At 44.8% G+C, this 18,654-nt stretch overlaps 2 protein-coding genes across 8 annotated transcripts in view; one reads left to right on the forward strand and one right to left on the reverse strand.

Annotated features, from left to right (window-relative positions):
* The window catches only part of PUS10 (pseudouridine synthase 10), a 33,616-nt gene extending 25,593 nt beyond the window's left edge, over window positions 1-8,023 (forward strand). For all 6 annotated transcript variants that reach the window (XM_053972473.1, XM_053972475.1, XM_053972474.1 and 3 more), the window contains 8 exons: window positions 1,077-1,202; window positions 2,019-2,075; window positions 2,986-3,062; window positions 3,146-3,201; window positions 3,326-3,443; window positions 4,548-4,690; window positions 5,232-5,331; window positions 5,581-8,023. In XM_053972473.1, coding sequence (XP_053828448.1) covers window positions 1,077-1,202; window positions 2,019-2,075; window positions 2,986-3,062; window positions 3,146-3,201; window positions 3,326-3,443; window positions 4,548-4,690; window positions 5,232-5,331; window positions 5,581-5,619 — 716 coding nt within the window. In that variant the 3' untranslated portion in view covers window positions 5,620-8,023. The remainder of the gene's footprint in view (window positions 1-1,076; window positions 1,203-2,018; window positions 2,076-2,985; window positions 3,063-3,145; window positions 3,202-3,325; window positions 3,444-4,547; window positions 4,691-5,231; window positions 5,332-5,580) is intronic.
* A 45-nt stretch (window positions 8,024-8,068) lies between these two features.
* The window catches only part of REL (REL proto-oncogene, NF-kB subunit), a 39,593-nt gene continuing 29,007 nt past the window's right edge, over window positions 8,069-18,654 (reverse strand). For both annotated transcript variants that reach the window (XM_053972471.1, XM_053972472.1), the window contains exons 5-10: window positions 15,654-15,794; window positions 11,973-12,077; window positions 11,460-11,672; window positions 11,074-11,142; window positions 10,897-10,971; window positions 8,069-10,568 (exon numbers count right to left, since the gene is read on the reverse strand). In XM_053972471.1, the coding sequence (XP_053828446.1) occupies window positions 9,886-10,568; window positions 10,897-10,971; window positions 11,074-11,142; window positions 11,460-11,672; window positions 11,973-12,077; window positions 15,654-15,794 (1,286 nt within the window). In that variant the 3' untranslated portion in view covers window positions 8,069-9,885. The remainder of the gene's footprint in view (window positions 10,569-10,896; window positions 10,972-11,073; window positions 11,143-11,459; window positions 11,673-11,972; window positions 12,078-15,653; window positions 15,795-18,654) is intronic.

Raw genomic sequence — 18,654 nt, forward strand, 5'->3', positions numbered from 1 at the left:
TTTGTAAGCACAACATTGTCCTCTTGACCTTACCTTTAGTGTTTACACCCCATCCTTTTCTAAGGATTATGAGGCTGTCAAACCAAGAAACACCTGTTTTTTTAAACCTACTCTTGTTCAGATCAAAAGTTTAAATTATTAGAATGGGGAGCTGAGAGGAAAAAAAAAAAAAAGCAAACCTAGTTCTCTTTTTTCCGTTTTATGGCAAGAGAATTTAGCAGTGTGAGGCTGTATCTGAATGATGAGTCATCCTACTTTCATTATTTGCCCAAGTGAAACTGTGTTACTCAGTTTCCCCATTTGTTTGTGTGGCTTTTTCTGTGCTTGAACTGCAAAAAGGAAACATTGTTCGAGATAGGAAAATATGATACGAAACCCCAAACCCCTGAGATGTCAGAGGCCCAAAGTAATGCACAGAGCTACTCTGAATTTCTTTTCTATTTGCAAAGTTTCGGGTTGAAAGCAGTTTAAGCAGGGGGTTGCTCCTTGGCCTTTATGAATTATTTCCTTGCTTTGGGAATATTTCCAGTTCTTATCAAACCTGTTCCTAAAAAAGCTCATATTGTTCATCCATGTCAAGCTTGTTCTTTTGTTATAGCCTGCCATGGAGATGCCACGAAAACATCACTGGGATCATCCAAAGATGCCAGTCTCTTTACATGGCACCTTCTCAAGACTCCTGCCATTCCTCCTGGTTTATTATGGGGATTTTTTACTCCTTGCATGGTGTTCTTGTAGTGAGCCAAAGCATTTTAGTTTGGGTTTCTTTTCTTAAGCCTTCAGGCAATGCAGAACTGGCTTGGAACCTAGGTTATTTCACACAGGATACCTGGAGGCAGGACTGCAGCCACAAGCTCTCCAAGTCCACCCTAAGTGGCCATCCTGGCTGCTGCCACTTCCCTAGATGCAGCCATGTGTGATCCACAGTGCTGGTGTAATGCTCCTGCCATAAAGCAAGCGTGAGCCTGTCAATTTATTAGCACAAAGCTCCCATGGAAGTTAAATGTGCTGGGCAAGACTGCAGCTTTCACTCATGGCTGTGGAGTGGTTAGAAGTACCGTGCTTGTCTTTTACAGGAAGATACAACAAATATTCCAGGAATTTACCTCAGACTCCTTGGATTATTGATGGGGAGCGGAAGCTGGAATCTTCAGTGGAAGAATTAATTTCAGAGCATCTGATGGCAGAATTCAAGGCAGACAGTAGGTCTTTAGGAGATCTCCTACCACACATATTTTTCATCACTACTAAAAGATTTTTTTCTTGGTAGCTACCCACTTAATATGAGAGTATAATGGAAAAAAAAAAAGATGTTTCTTTATCCCTCTTGTTTCCTTCCAAGTTAAAGCTTGTAAACTTTATTTAGCTGTGATCTGGGAGTAATTAGATCCTTTTATCCTGCTAAAGTAGCTCCTCAGTCGATCTGATGATGCAGATATGTTGGTTTCATGTGGGAGTGTTTTTGCTTAACCAAACTTCTTAAGAGTTGGTAATTCATAAAATGACTTGTACCAAGAAGGTTTTTGACTTTCATAAGATCTGCCTGGCTTTTGACCCTCTCATGTTTCTTACCTCGATTCATTTCTTTTCCTCAGTGCATAAAGTTCCACAAGCTAAATGCTTATTGAGGGATTGTCCAGATGAAATAATTACTGCCCATCATTTGTCATCTAACAGATGTGAATATAGAGACATAGAAAGCCCAAGGAAAAACTTGGGCTTAATTAAATGTTAGTTTGGGGAAAACCCTGCTACTTCGCCCCTCTTCCTCCAAGTGGATAGGTTAGTCTGATTGTAGCAGTCGCATTCAGGCCAAAGAACTGGGAGAGCTCTTCAAGACACTTGGGAATAAATAGGAATTCCCACACTTTGTAAAATGCAGGCTCCAGTTTATAAAGTAGATTGGAAGTAGATTTTGCAAACAAGTTTAGAAAGAAAATATTTCACCTTTTAAAAGCTGTAGAGAGAATTATAAATGTAAAATAAAAGCTCACCTGCCTTGTTCAAATCTGTTATAGGCTTTAATTTCAGTTCCTCTGGAAGAGAAGATGTGGATGTAAGGACACTAGGCAATGGTAAGGCTTGGAAGTCCCCTTGTGAAACACAAGAGATGAAATGGATGTGTGGAGCTCCTCTAACAGATCCTGCTGAATGCCAAGTGTGTGACCAGGCATGCTTTGGAATTTTATCTCAGAAGCATTTTAGTGAAATTTAGGTATTTATTCCCAAAGACCAACAGCTTCATAAAACCAGCTTGAAACAGAAGCCCTTTTTCAGTGGCCTTGGCTGCATGGGAAGGCATAGTTAGTTAAAAATATTTTATTTTATTCACTCCCTACTTTTAAGCCATTTATGTCAGACTGATTCCTCTCTTGTTTTCTGCTGGATCCTTCTAATTCCCTCACTGCGGAGTGGGGGAGCCTTGTTTTCTTTTTGAACTTGAGTCCCTTCTAAAGGTCAGCTGCTTTCCAACACACTGAAGCTGCTGTAGCCAAGGGAGGAGGGAAAGAAAAAGTAAAAATGAACAATTCTATGTTTCAGTAGCTGTGTGATCTGTAGTGTGATTCTTGGCATGGCTCGTGCTGGGGATTGTCCTGGCCCTGAGCACAGAGTTACAACTCTGGCAACAGATGTTGAGCTGAGGGAGTGGGATTTAACATTGCCATGCACCTGGGCATTGCTGTAGGTGACAGAAAATAAGCTAATTAGTTTTTTTTCTTATTTTATTTTTTAATTAGCACAGACTTGTACAAGATGTCTTCTGGGAAGTCATAATTTGCACTTATTGCTGATACTGGGGTTTAGTAGCCAAAAAACAGTCCCTTGTTTCTTCCCTTGCATCTGATGCTCCATCCCTCAGCCCGCCAGTCCTCTCCCTGTTTGTGTAACAGCAGACAGTCTTCACACCTTCCAGCCTTGCTGTGCAAATACAGCATTAATTTAGAACAACATGTTTTTGTGTTTTGCGCCTGTGCCTGTTGCCAGGAAGGCCCTTTGCAATGGAGCTGGTGAATCCTCACAGGATCCATTTCACTGCGGAGGAGATGAAGAGGCTGCAGCAGGTAAATTACGGGACCTGTGAAGCACGTGCTGCCTCTCCAACCCAGCAGCTCTGCTAACTGATTGTTTTTTTGAAATATCACAGGCAATTAATGACTCTTCAGACAAAATACAGGTTCGAGATTTACAGCTTGTCACCAGGTCAGTGTTTATCGTTGCTGGCGAGGGATTTCAAAGTGGCACTCGGGGAGTTGGGAAGTGTTCTTGCTCACAGCCTTGTATAATTATGCTTCTGTTAAGTGAGTAATTAATTTCTTTTGTTTAGAGAGGCAATTGGTCGTATGAAAGAAGGTGAGGAGGAGAAGACAAAGACCTACAGTGCCTTGATATGGACAGACAAAGCAATACAGAGAGAAGACATCGCGTTTCTAGATGATATCAAGGTAGCAGGAGATCTTGTTACTCATTTAAATAGTACCTGTCCTGGTGCGCTAGGAAAGAGTTAAATACAGGTCATCCATGGGCCTGTCTCTTGCTCTGTGTTTGGTTTTTGTTTTGGTTTTGTTTTTTTTTTAAACAGGGTTTCTCTTGCTATAGGGACTTCCATACCACCCTTCCTTCCTTCACCAGTCACTCCAGCAGGACAGGGGGATTGGCTGTTAACAGAGACAACAAATCCTTGTGTAATATTCACCTTCCAGGAGAACAAATCCTGGGAGAGGAGGAAATCTGGCACCTGCACCATTTTGTTACCTTAGATAGTGTCCTGTGTAAGTGAAAGGGGCAGAAAAGCTCTTTTGTTCTGCTCTAAAGCCATTCTCCCACAGCTGCAACACTTTGGAGGTGGAAATATCTATGTCAGAGTGCAAAGAGGCCTCAGGAAGGCTCAGCATGTGCAGGAACGAGAACTTTCTCCTGATGGAGAAATGGGTTCAGTTTTTGGTGTGCTGCACCATTTCCTACAGGACTTGCCCATGAGTTCATTCTCAAAGCCATTACAACTCAGGCAGACAACTATTGGGAAGTTCTTCCTTTAGCTTCCCTTGCTCGTGAGAAGTTGCCTTTCACACTGCTGCCTCTCCTTTGGGAAAGGGAGTTGAGAATGAACTTTTGAAAAGACTGTTCTGAGATCTAATCTCATTTAAGGTTTTCCCCCTCACTTTTATTTCTAGGGGGTTGGCTGTAGTTTAGACAAAGCATTTTGTGGGTGGGATTTTTTTTTTTTTCTGACTGCCCTGAGGCTCTGAGAGAGCTGCTAAATCCTGGAGTCGTTCCAGCAAGGGGCTATGGAGATTTCAAGGTTATTCCTCTGTATTTGTGATTCCATTAGTTTGTGTTCTTGTGAGGCCTCCTCTGGCCTCTGAGAGGGCTGTCCTTTTTCCTTTGATGAACTTGGAAAAAATCGGTCTTGCCTTGAGATTACTCCACTGTCAAGATACTCCACAAGATAAAAGAGATGGGACTGGTTAACAACACACACAGTTCCTACAATCCATGCAGCCTTTGCACATTTCCTTCCTCATGTTTTTGGTCCCTTCTTGTACCAGGAGTTAAAGCTGGACCAGAAGACCCCTCTGCGGGTGCTGCACCGGCGGCCCCTGGCCGTGCGCTGCCGGCTCATCCACACCATGAAATCTGAGTACATTGACGAGCATCACTTCCGCCTGCACCTCAAGACTCAGGCAGGAACGTATCCTTGGCTGCCCTGACACGAGCCAGGGGCCAAGCAGCCTCCTGGAGGGAGTGATTGGGATAATGGGAAGTTCCCTGCTCAGGTGGCTGCGGTGTTTTGAAACCCCTGCTCTCCTGCAGTGGTGTCGCTGCACAGTATTTGCTTTTAGGTCACAATTTCACATTGGCGTTTTCATTTGTGACAGATATAAAAATGTGCTGGTTAAAATACACTTCGACTTTTTCTAATTTAACTGAAAACTTTTTGCCTCCAAAAATGACCTTTTCCACAATATTTAATGCACTTCAGTGCAGACTGGAGATCACTGCTACTTACAAGTTACAGTTTTTTCACTACTCACTTTGGAATGAAACAAAATAAAGGTGCAGTTTTTGGCACCAGAGTCAGAAACCAGGAATTAGGTGCTCTCCTAAAGATAGGTATGGGCTTAACAGGATATTAACTAAGAAATTATGTCGGAGTAGAAAAAGCATTTTTTTCCCACCCCTTTTGATTCCTTTGGTGTGGAATCCACCTCTCCTTAGCCAGTGTTTTCCAGCTACATTAAAGAGTTTGTGCATGGAGACTTCGGGAGAACAAAGCCCAACATTGGGTCCCTTCTGAACAGAACTGCTGACATTCTGGAGCTGGATGTAGAAGTAAGTTGGTTGCTGTTTGTCTTTCCTGGAAATTATTAAGGGAGTTGCCCTGCTGAGATGCTTTCCATGGAATTGCTCTAAGTGGATCAACATTCCTTACCACAGGATGCATTTCCTACTGCTACTCTCCTTTGTAAATGCAGCCCAACAGAGAGTGATGCTGCCAGGTGTCAGCAAAAGGAGTTGTGATTCTTTTGGTATCTGTAAAATACCAATTCTACTGCCTTTTTCCTCCCTCTGCTTTTCTAGTCTGTTGATGTTGACTGGCCTCCAACCCTGGCTGATTAACTTCTGGAGCTGGGATGAGGAAGCAGCAGCTCCTTGGCAGCAGCTGGTGACCAGACACTGTGCAGGATCTGTTACAGCCTGGGTGCCAAGGGTGTCCCTGGAACACTGGCATCATGTTGATCTGCCAAAGGATACCATTGAGCTCCACTTTAAACACTCAGGTAGTGTTGGTTCAGTCTCTAGCCTTACTTTTATTTCTTCTGTACATAAAAAGATTTTGGGGAGCCAGTGTATATAACCCTTCATCAAGCCAGATTTTATTTTAAACTCTTTTTCTATTGGATACTACAGCTTTCCTTGTGTGAATGCTGAAACCCACTCCCAGCTTTTTCTGAGCAGTTCATGCTTGAAATCCCAAAAGCCAGGGAAACTGCAGCCACCAGGACAGTGCCTCCAGCAAGTTTCCCTGAGACACTGACTGCTTTTTGGTCAGTAGAGATGAGCAGATTTGTCTCTCAGAGTGCTTTTCAAAGGGGAAAAAAAAGTTTTCAGAGGAAAACTTTGCACTTGAAACCAAGTTTTTCTCATTTAAAAACATTGGGGATGCTTCCTAGAAACAAGAGTTGAGGCCTCATCAGCCCTTTTGAGGAGTAGGAATTCCCTGGTGTGTCACAATATACAAAAAGACTGGGAACTCCTGGCAGCGGGCATGACGGGAATCTAAAGAAAAACAGGAATACCAAGAATGTCAACGTGCAGAGAAATAGAAGGTACTACAGGGTGCTGGTATCAAGAGAGAGAGAGAGAGAGAGAGAGAGAGAGAGAGAGATAAAAAGCTGTGATTTATCAGCATAATACGTTTTTTTTCTTGTACCTCACCTTGAATGGATGCCTGGACGAGTTGAACACAGCCTAGGAACTTGCCTGGAATAGGGAAGATCTGAGGTTTTCTTTGGTTATTTTAAATGTTTCCTACTAAGCATCACCAATATCTTTAGGAAGTAATTTTTTATACCAGTATCATGTTAATCCATTAGGGAGGTGCTTCCCTGAAGTACAGAAGAGAGTTAAACTATCAACAAGAAATTAAGGTTTGGAATTTCAGAGTTCTTTGTTAACATTTTGGGGATAAAGAGGGTAACATTTGCCAAGACAAGCCACTCTCTGGGGACGGAGGATGACTGGGATGTCTTCCCTTGAATTCAGTGATGCTAGAACAGCTCTACAAGAGCTTGAGCTAGAGACTCTAAAAGTGTTAATAAATACATTTTTAAGGAGCTCCTTTAAGGCTCTGCCTGTGCTGAGCTGTCAGAACTTGTGTCTGTAACGTAAGTAATTCAGAAGCTACTGTTTTTCTAACACAAAAATTTGATTCAGACAGAAATACTATTTTTGGTTTTAATATTAAAGCTCTTATGAGCAACAGATTCCATGAGTAGTTCTCAGATAATAATCTGCAGCTAGGAAGGAAATGTCATTAATGATGGAAAACTAAAGAAACTGAATTCAGAAAACAAAAGAGAATTTCATATCTGTCTGATTTCTTAAAACTCGCAGTGAGCTAAAATAGATTTATAAATTCCATAATCTACGAGGGAAAGAAAAAATCTAAACAAGATTGTGCTCTCTGGACACGACAGGCATGGGAAGAGCTGTTCCAAGGGGAAATGGAGCCAGAAGGGGGAGAGGGAAAGGCCTGCTGCAGTAGTGCCAAGGACACACAAGGCTCCTCCCTCTGCAGCTCCTGCTGCACATGGGGATCCCAGGCAGAATCCAGGATAAAGAAGGCCATAAAGATGACCCTCAGTGTGCTGGGTCTGAGCTCTTCTCTGGGCAAGGCAGAGAGCTCCTCCCAAAATTCCCAGGCTGTTCATTTTTATGGCAAATCTGAAGTATCCGAATGGAGGGGTGGAAGCTGATATGTAAATATCCCTGAGCTCTTGAGGCAGTTCCTGGGCACCAATCATGGGCAAAAATGAAACTGAGAAATGTAATCTGGGGATCTGAACTTTGTTTCCAGTCCAGTTTCACAACCATCATGTACTGAATATTGCATCAATAATATTCATCTTGTACTTGGGCCTTCAGCTGAGTTTTAGGAGTATTTTTGTGAGTGCTCAAACTGGGTGTTTTGTGAGAACCAGATTTCATCTTATATTTCCCCAGCTGGACACCTCTAATGCCTCCCCCCTGCATTTTGGTTTTGCATCAGCTCAGCCAAAAGCATCTGTGCCCTTGTCCCCTCTGCCTAAAAACCCAACAGCTCTGCCACAAAACTTGCTGAGGCAGATCAGCCCTCACATGCCTGAGGTTTTATAGTGGCCACCAGCAACAGGCAGCAGAAAATACCCCCAAAAAAACCCAGAATAAGCAACCAAGAACCTACCTTGTCCCTTTTCCCTGCCTTTCCCATGGTGAGGGATGTCACGAAGCCGAGGAGGTTGCAGAAGCTGAGCACTTGGTATAACCAGTTTTTTTTAATTACCAAACCAACTCGTTTACAAAGGAAAACAGAACTTTGAAAATATTTAATTATACAGTAAAAACAAATTGTATTACAAAGAGCCTTCTATGAAGTGAGTAAAATGTTTACATTTAATATACTTAAAACTGAGAACTTAAAAAAAAAAAAACCTGAATAAACAACATGATTCAAACTTTCTGTGTATTTCTTTCATCTTTCTATTGCTTAGGAGTGTGGAGGAGAGGTGCAGAAGTGAGGAAAAACTGCTTTAAAACAGGGAGAGTCAATTCAGTTTGTTGTGTACCTGGAGTTAGGGGAAGCAGTTTCCAAAGTTCACTTGACAAATGGAATTCCAGCAGCAGCACCACAGTGCTCCCAATGCAATGGATTCCTGCAGGGGAGGCATCCCTACTTTTCTGTAAGCCACAGAGGGGTTCTGGAGCACCCTTCCTTGTGTACAACTCCACATCTCAAGTGGCTTTTTTTATTTGGGGGTTGGGTTTTGGGCATGTCATTGCTTTTTTTGTTGCTGCTCTCATTGTGCAGTTTTACGTTGCCAAAAGGTAACAATGGAGACCCTTACCTGCCCTAAAGAGCAGCTGTGTCCCTTAAGAAATACTCAGACATTTCTCTGTGTTGTCTCTTAAAAAATAACAGTATAATAAAGTAGCCAAGGCCAGAGTATCTTACCCAGCCAGTTACCTCCAGCTAGAGCTGTCAGGAACAGGTCCTGCTCAGGCTAAGAGTGAAGACTAAGAGCAAAGTGGGAGGGAAGAAGCTCTGGTTCCTGATACAGAGGATAGAGGAATGGTTTTAATTAGTACAGACTGAAATGCCTTTAAAAGTTGTTAATAGAAGTGAGGCTGCACCAAGGCAGCCTCTGGCTTTGCCCTCCTGGGAGGGGGTGGTGCTGGGGAGGCAGGATCTGAGCCTTCTTTGAAGCAGTCACTTGCATAGCAGGAAACTGCCAGGATACCTGAGGAAAGAGTAAGTGGATACTTCGGCTCCAGAGATTCCTGCCTTTCCAAATCTCACTCACATGGCAGCTACATACACACACACAACTTGCAGAGCAGTAAGAGCTTCATTCCTAAAGCAACAGGGCATGGCTTGTAAAATAGTGCACTCTGGACGAAGTGCAGACAAGTCCTCACTTTCTGTTCCTTCTCTTGTGCAGTGATTTCCTTTACAACAGAGGTGGACTATTTAAAAACTCAAACCTTCCGGTCTTTTTAAATATATCTAACAATGACATAGTCATTAAAAAAAAATTATGAGTAAATTTGCCTTCAAAGCAAATAGAGTGTGGTGACAGCGTGGAAAATCAATATGTGTTCTCATTTTAGGAGAAGAATATTTATAGAAAGGCGGTTAAAAACCTAAACCTTTCAAGTAAGTTGAGCAGAACTCAGGTGTCATTCATTAGATGAGACTGAATTAGAGTGCTCACATGCAGGGTTTTTTTCCTAATTTCTGTCCTATCAAAATTTAAATTTAATTTCTACAGCAAAAATGGCTATTTTAAAACAACTTCAACCCTGTGAAGTATTTGAAATTTTAACCCTTCTGAAGATGCCAGCTTTTACAGTCCCCAAAGGTAAGGAAGCTTTAAGTGTTAACAGTTCCCACTTCCAACAGCGCAAAAATACATCTAACAAGGCACTTTTAAGGTACAGAAACACCAAACCCTATTCCCACCTCCCTCTTTATGGGCACCACTGTGGACTGCAATAAATAACCTTTAAGTTATATTGTGAAACTTGCACAGCAACATTCTGAAAGAGAAAGCAGGGACTCCAGAAGGGTAAATTACTCCTCTCCACGCAGCAGCACCCGGAGAGCTCTACGTAGCCAGCACTGGCTCACGGGTTATAGCTCTGTAAAATGTTATCGAAGGGGAAGGACTGATAGAGCTCATCGGTGTGGACACTGTCGGTGTCGTAGAACTGGCCGTCTGCCAGGCCGCCCTGGTGGCTGCTGGACAGTCTGGGCTCGCTCAGCACCTCCGTGTCCATGAAGCCGTAGCTGGGGTCGGCCAGGCTGGGCTGCGAGGGGAAAGCAGTGGCTCCACTGCCCACGTTGGCCCCGGACTGGGGCAGCTGCAGCTGCTGCTGCCGGTGGCTGCCTGTGCCCAGCATGGCGCTGAACTTCTCCAGGCTGATGCTGCCGCAGCTCATGTCGTCCGTGTCCATGCCCACCATGCCGGTGCTGGAGGTGCCGCCGCTGGGGATGCTCTGCAGCTCGGGGGCCGGCACCATCATGGCTCCCAGCCCGTTGGTGCTGCCGTAGGTCCGGAAGAAGCCCGAATCCTTCTCGTCGGGCCAGGCCAGGGCGCTGTCGTGGAAGGCCGGGAGGGAGCTGCTGCCTTGGGGCTCCGTGGAGAAGCTGTTGTGTGGGTGGGAGCCGAGCAGCCAGAGCTGGGACAGCAAGTCCTGCTTGCCTGGCCCCACCGCTGGCTGCGAGCAGCTGGGGTACAGCTGGCTCGTGTTGGACAGGGCTCCTAACCCTGGTGGCATCATCAGCGTGGATGGAAACATGTTTGGTTCTACGGAGAGAATGCCACCTTTTAGGGGTTTGTTCAAATTACAGATGGTAAAAAGGAAAGACAGCAAGATTTCCAGGTATTTCCACCGTCTACTGGCTTCACTGCTGTCCAGGATGGACCCCAGAGTTCTGGGTAGCAGCAAAAGAGCTGCCTACCTCACCCCTCTATGGCCCATAATGAGGGTGACACAAAGAACTGATAGCTTTAAGTTTGTACAGTCAGAAGCATCACTATCTTCTAGGAAGAAACCCTCAAGAGATTAGAATTTCAAGCAAAGAGGAGGGCCCTACCTGTTTAAATCACCGTCAGACTGCAGGCAAAAACCTACCTTTCTTAATTGCCTTCCCTTCAGGAGTGACAACAGGAAATGGGGCTACTTTGGGCCTCTCCATTGTGTTTGATCCTGTGATGGAACACAACATGAGTGTGCAGCATTTAGAGGAAACAGCTCCATCTAAATATAAGTTCACTCAAATAAGAAGAAAAAGACAAATATTTTCCTTACCACAGTCCTGCATGAGCTTCTGCCAAGCCAATGTTGATCTTTGCCTTTTTGCTTTGTTGCCATATGGATCTACAGAGAAAGGAGTGGAAGGTTGCATTTCTCTTTAATGAAGGCCTAAAGGAACTCCCTAGTGGCACCAAGTTGTAGTAGGAATTATTTAAAGGAAAACATTGCAGGCATGGCAGCACTAACAAACCATGCCAGTGTTACCCAACAGTAATTCCGGCATTTTCACTGAAAGAGGGAATAAACTGACTGCTGTAACTTTCAAAACCCAAACCTCTACTTTGCCAAAGCAGTGCTGTGGATTTCTTATTAATTAAGCCACCACCACGAATCCTGCATTGACCATGGCTGTTCAGAAGCTCATCTTGTTGAAGCCATACCCTTTTCATCTGGCAGGTATCTGAAATCCATGGGTTCACTGACTTCCTGGTCCGAGGGCCTCCGCAGCTGCATCTTCACCGTGACAGGCTCGGAGATGTCCCTGAGGAATGGTGGTGTCCTGAACACGATGGCGACCTGGCGGTGAACATCGGCTTGGGAGAAGGAACCCTTGGCCTCCCAGTTGTCCAGGACAAACCTGACTTCTATGTCATCTAGGCCATGAGAAACAGAAGATGCTTGTCAAGCTGGAAAACTGAGAACTTGGAGCAGAAAAAAAGGGGGGAGGAGCAAAGTGAGGAGCCTGACTCAGGATTCAGATGCAAAGTAAATGACTCAACTTTAAAGGCACAAGGGGTGCTGAGATCCCATGAACCTGGAGGCTGTTCTACCCAGCTCCAAAACCAAACCACTCTGAGGTATGTGGTGAAGGGTTTCAGCCCCCCGGCAGGACAATGGTCATGGAATGTGTCCATTTGGGAAAAAGGGAGAGAAAAAAACCTAATCCAGGTTACCTTTCTGAACTTTGTCACACAACAGAAATATTTCATCTCCTCCTTTGACACTTCCACAGTTCTTGTTCACACGACAAATTCTCAATTCTGCGGTGTTGGGAGCTCCTGGAAGCAAACAGGCAGATTTAATGACCTAGAATTACTGTAGCTTTGTCACTGTTAGATAGGAGGTGCTGGGAGTTCAGATATATGAAGGGAAGGCAACAGCTGGAGGATTGTGACACCCTGAAATCCACACAAAGCAAGTCATTCCATATAGGAAATTCAGCAGCAGGGTCTGATATTCCACAATCCTACAGCTTCTCTCCAAACACAAGACACCAGCACTGCTGTACCACCCACTCCCTAACTATTGTAGAGCAATCTCAAATACTTCCCCCACTGACGTGGTTGTACTCAACCCTGCTGCCCTTCATGCTGCAGAATTCAAAGCAGTTCTGTGGGTGACTGATTACCTGGTACAGTCACACTTCTCTGGAAAGAGCTGGGCTAGCAAGTCAGGAGAATTCCCCTTTCTGAGGATCTGGCTGTAGTTCTATTCACAGAACTACTTGGCCATTCAGCCTCTCCTCTGTTCCCCTCTGCAGGTGACCAGGAGCAGCTCCATAATTTCACACCTTCACCGAGGGCAGCAGGTTTCACCCTAAGCCACTCAAGCTTCCAACTCCACACTGTGGCTGTACATGAACAGCCCTCAGGATAGCTGAGGATGGACAGCTGCCTCTCAGCTTGAATTAGCCCCCACTGAAGGCTGCACATTGCATTCCAAAGAATCTCACGGCTATGGACGACTCCAATGGGATGGAGCCACACTCTACCTGGTGGTATCTGGCTCTGTTGTGGACCAGCAGCTCCAAACACATCTAAAATGTCTGGAACGATCCAGCTGGTGCTGCTTTGACACCATGAAACTGATCCTCCAAGAGTCTCCACCACCACCACAGGCTCCCCATTCCAGACACAGAGAAGAAATACAAAAATCAAAGCTCATGGTGTCAACCTCAAAAAACAAACAACCTCCCCCAAAAAAAAAAAAAAAAAAACCAAAAAACAAACCAAACCAAACAAATCTGCTTTAGACTCTCAGTTTGAATCAATTCCTACCCAAGTTCAGCTACAGCACAACACAGACTACACCTAGAGCACAGTTCCTGGTAACCTCTCACCAGTCCCCAATTACGTAGTTACTATCTGCAGTTATTACTGTCATTATTATAAGTGAGAGCTACAGCCTCATGTACTACATGACACACACCACTTAATTTGCTGAATGAATCAGAACCCTTCAAGGGAGGGGAAACCAAACAAACCCAGAAACAGCACAGGGCCATGTGATTGACAGTGTCATGGTGCGCTTTTCACAGGAAGGGTAAATTAAGAATTGTGAGGAAAAGCCTAATTTTACCAGTGTTTCACTTCTGTGTGCTTGAATGGCACTCAATAAAAGAGAATCACTGAGTGGTCTGGGTTGGAAGGGACCTTAAAGATCATCCATTTCCAACTCCCCTGCCATGGGCAGGGACACCTTCCACTATCTCAGGCTGCTCCAAGCCTCGTCCAACCTGACCTTGGACACTTCCAGGGATGGGGCAGCCACAGCTTCCCTAGGCAACCTGTGCCAGGGCCTGCTCTCCTCACAGGGAAGAATTCCTTCCTAATATTCAATCTAACCCTTCCCTCTGTCCATTTGAAGCCATCACCCCCTGTCCTGTCATTGCATGCCCTTTTGTGAAAAGTCCCTCTCCAGCTCTCTTGCAGTTCTCTTTAGGTCCTTGCAACAGATTTTTGGGACAGTCTGCTTCAGTGGAATCTGTTGTTTTGTCCTTAGACAAGGAATTCAGAAGGGAAATCAACACACACAAATGCCAGCAGATGTGGATGCACCACTGTGCTGTCAGCAGGAGTGCTGAGCCTGGCACCCGCCTCAGAGGGAAATGTTCCTCACCGCCTGTCACCTCAACTCCTGCCCAATTCCTGTTCCTCACTCCCGTACACCACATCTCTGGTGACAGATCCCTCGAGAAACAAGCTGCTCACTGAAAATCACATTCCTTTCAACAAGGGCAGGACAAGATGCATGCTGAGCTGCCTCATCTGACTCTTCCTAAGAGCTTTTGATATGCAACTTGGGAAATTTCTGTTCCAAACCAGTTAACTTTAGAAGCATCTGGAAACAGAAGGTGCTGAATTTGAGACACTTGCAGCCTCTGCTAATGGGGTTGCTAATGGCATGATGTCAATATGATTCTTCTGTGTCTCACTATCCACAGCAAGTGGAGACCATGAAGGATGAGAAAGTGAAGAAAATATTGGATTTGAAGTGTCCAAGCTGATTTTCAGAGTGTCTCTTTGCTCCTAATTCGAGCAGATCTGAGGACAGAGCAGCTCTAACCAGGCTGATACTTCTAAAAGCAGCTGGTATCTGAAACTGAGCTGGGCCATTCTTTACCATTTGTGGTTGGGTTTATTTACACGGCTGCTATGCTACAGGGAGGGTTTTGGGTGCCTCCAGTGCTGCCCACGGACACCCCAGCACCCGCCCCTGCTTCCCCCACAGCACTCAGCCCCGGCCTCTTGCGGCTCCACCAGGACTGACGTCAGCCCATGACGAGTAATCATGATTTGGCACATTTCTAAATGGCATCTGAGGCAGAGCTGCAAATCTGGTACATCAGTTTTTATCTCAGCTTTGATTATTTCAGTGCAAGGGTTCTCAGTGACACAACGCTCGCAGCTCCAGCTTCTAGATCATTCTGGAGGAGACTCTAAATATATCAGAGCCATCTGAGTTCATACTCAACATACTCACAATGGTTTGTGCCCACATCAACACAATCCTAACAACTTTAGGAAATGCAGATCTCATTTTATTTAGTACTTTCTGCTAAAATAAGGATGTCAGATATTTAGCATGGAAACACTCATGGTGCAGAAATGAAAAATCCTGCAGGAAAGTTTTTCCTTTGAGGATTGAGAATTCTTTTGCTACTCTGCTCCTAGAGAGGAGTCCAGCACACACTGGGGGCTAAAATCCTCAGCTGCTGATGCCCTAGGGATGTCCAGTTTTGTGGAATGTGGAAAACAGTGCCAAGAAGGAGTGTCATGTACTTCTGCACCCTCCTGGAGCATGACCAAGGACTCCTCCATTACCCACCTGTACAGTGAAACAGCCATCAACCAGGACACAAAAGGCCATCAGACAGTTTCCCACAGACATAAATCTCTCTTGCAAGTCCCATCCCAGAGCCCTCATAAGGCAAAGGCAAGACTCCTCAAGGGCACAAACAGGCTCCAGAGGACTTTCTTGGAAAGCAGATCAGCCTTGAGGCAGCCATCCATCTCACTACTATCACTTTAATCACTTGGCACATTAGGCATGAGCCTTTCCTTGCAATCACTGCTGCTGTGTGTGAACAAGGGCTGGAAAAACACCTGCATGTGAGTCCACGAATGCCATGGACAATCGTCACTCTGGTTGGCCAACATTTCACCCTGGGATCATGTTTGAATGTATGCTCACTGTGACTTGCCATGTGCCAGTCATGCATCTGGCGGTCCCAAGCCACAGAAGCGACCCAGAGCTGGCACAGACCTCAGGAAGCTGGCATTCCTCATCCCAAGCTAAAAAGAAAAACAAAAGGGAAAAGGAAAAAAAAGGCATTTGGCTGAGCTGGTACTCACTGTTATCATAGATGGGGTTGGAAATCAGAGGAGGAAGGGCCATCGTGTAGTTGCCGTGCTCGTCGGGAAGGAAGGCTTGGAAGCAGAGTCGGACGACATTGAGGTCATACTCGTCGATGTTGTGCAGCTGCTCCTCAGGCACTGAAGGACAAACAGAACCAAGGGTCAGTCACAAAACCAGCATGAATTCTTTACCAAACTGGGGATGAGTCCTCACCAGTAAAAGAGATGGTGTTGCCCAGGCACATGTGCCCATAGGCTGTGGCAGCTGGACAGGGGCTGCATGAATTAATTCTTTTGCTCACAACAAATGATACTGAAGCCTTTAACGCTTTCCCTGCACCCAATCAGGTTCAACTGCCTGAGCTCTCCAGCTGTTTCTTGTGCCTGGCTTCCTCACCTTGCCTGCCACAACAGTTCCATTTATCTATAGTTTAAAAGTAATTTTTTATTCTTCTTTGCACGTGATAAAATTTACAAAATTAATGTTGTTGCCCAAAAGAAATATTCTGGTACAAAGGGATACTAGGATCTCATTAAATATTTTCTGCAGCACTGAGGGACTTTGGGTACATGGTATCATTATCTTCCTCTAGAAACTGAGATGGGAAAAGAGTCAGAAGGCAATTCCTGGGGCAAGAATGAAGCTGAAACAACAGAAACCACCCTACCCCACCACCACCAGTGTCACAGCTGTACCTTTCAGAGCAGGGATTAGTGGAGCCATTAGGATACAGATGTGTAACACAAGAAGGAAAGCCTTGCTGGAAAGGATCAATTTCCTTGCATATTCCTCCCAGTGTAAACCCCAGCAATGCATAACCCAAATTCAGCATTTCAATTTTGTTCACTCCTTATTTTAATTACAAGACATAGGGCCTGGGGTATCATTACTGAACATTTAATGTATTACCAGCTCAATGGACAATTGTGGGAAGAGCAGCCCCCTCTGAATTCAACACTTTCCTTTAAGGTGTGACACTAAACCATTATGTTGACATTCAATGCTAGTAAAAATGAGGAACTGGCTTAATTCACTTAAGTAGAAGCACTGATAATTAAAATAATTGCAAGTGTTCTGTTTCCCCAAACCCCTCCCAGCAGCAGGTCAACTGTTTCACACTCTTCAGTTACCCAAAGCCAACATGTGCCAAGCCACCAGATCACCAGCTCTCCATTCTCCTCCCTTCCCTTTCAAAGGGCTCTTGCAAGAACAGAAGATTAAACGTGGCTGTGACAAGCAGCCTGGGGACCACACTGTACTGATTAGATTGCCTGCTCTGACCTTTAGCATTTATCACTGGCTCAGGTCTCCACCCTGCCACGAGTGGGATTCCACAATGCCCACTTGAGTGGCTTCCTCCTTTTACCTTTTGATAAGTGTGAAATTGTAAGTGTGATGAGCTCAGAATACTTTCCACTGGGCATTTTGAGTCCTTCTGGTGCTGTGAATATCAATTTCTCCTGGTCTCTAGTGCAAAGGGAAATCAGATCACCTTTCCCCTTTACAGGCCTGTGATCTGCAATATTTCAAGGCAAATACAGCAGCGAGTACAAAACTAAGCAACAACTGTGTGAGCTTCAGAATTGCTGAGGCCCAGGGGAGTTCTGTCCGTGAGCACTTTGCAGGTTGGTGCCAACTGTGTCACCAAACACACAAAGTTTTATGCTTTAATGCACTTCATTAGTTCACCTGCTAACTTGAAAGAAGATCTTTAGAAAACGGGTTTGGAACAGACAGCTCCTCAGCCTGACCCGGATTTGGCTGACTCCGCAGCCCAGCTGCCTCTGGCTACAGCCTGATTCAAAGAACACAGAAAGAAAAGTGCATTTCCCAAAGTGCACCTTGCAGAAGGGCTATCAAGAGAGCAGCTCTAATCCATGCCTTGACATCACGGCCAGCTCTCAAGGACACACTGACATCAGGGCTCACGTTGCTGTGCTGCATTAGCCATTGGCAACCATGTGAATCCCTGCAGAGACCCAAGGGGTGCTCAAACCTCAAACCTCTTCACAGTTAAACTAAGCACAGAGATTCAATACCTTTGCCTGAGTAAGCTGTCTGTAGATGGAAGCTGAGCATGAAATCTGGATCTGGCTTCTCACCCTGAATCCAAAGTGAGGACTTTGTGGTTGTGCAACCAAGGCCCTCTCTCACGCTAAAGGAGCCTCCGTCCCACTCTGTGCCTTCCACAGAGAAATGCGTCTCCTCCTCAGAAACATGTAACAGCAGACTGAAGCCTAAGAGTACTCTATAAAAGCAAAAATACTCTTTATATGGAGAAAATTAGCAATGCTAATGTTCAAATGATGTCATTTCCTATGCTATCCAAACTTGCGTGAATTCCCAATAAATCTGTTTCACACCTGACACAGGAGTGGTGTGCCAAGAATGGCAAGGGACAGAATCACTGTGTACAGCTCATTCTATTGCAGCAAAACCCACTGCTCCTGATTTGCATGTTTTTGTAAATGATTTAATAGAATCTTTAAAAATCTGTCATTTGAAAGAGGAAGTATTCAGTCAAGAGTGATTCCTCTTGGGCTATTTTTAACCCAACAAGAAGAACACAACAGTGCAAAAAAAGGAGAACAAGACAGCTGCAACTCCATCTTGTAATGACATGCTTTAAAAAAGAGAGACACCAGATTCCATGTGCATATGGAGAAGTGCACAGCTTTCACCAATTTCAAAACAAGACAATCATCCAAACAAAACAAAATGTTATTTTTAACAAACATCTAATCCTGCTCCCTCTGAAGTCAGTTTGAGAGCAGCCACTAACTTGGAATGGATGCTGGCTTACACCTTGGGAATATTAAAAGCAAACAAAGCTGAGGCAGACAAACACCCTGAGTAATGCCTGGAGCGCGGCCGGGTGGAAGATGGTCATGTCATCCCATCTTATTCCACCAACTTCTGTGCAGAAGGACAACAGAAGGGTTAAACCTGACAAACCGGAAGTCATTAAAGTTAGGAAACGCTGTCGAAGATTTGGGA

Source organism: Vidua macroura, chromosome 3 (genome assembly GCF_024509145.1).
Source record: "Vidua macroura isolate BioBank_ID:100142 chromosome 3, ASM2450914v1, whole genome shotgun sequence".
Classification (NCBI taxonomy): Eukaryota; Metazoa; Chordata; class Aves; order Passeriformes; family Viduidae; genus Vidua; species Vidua macroura.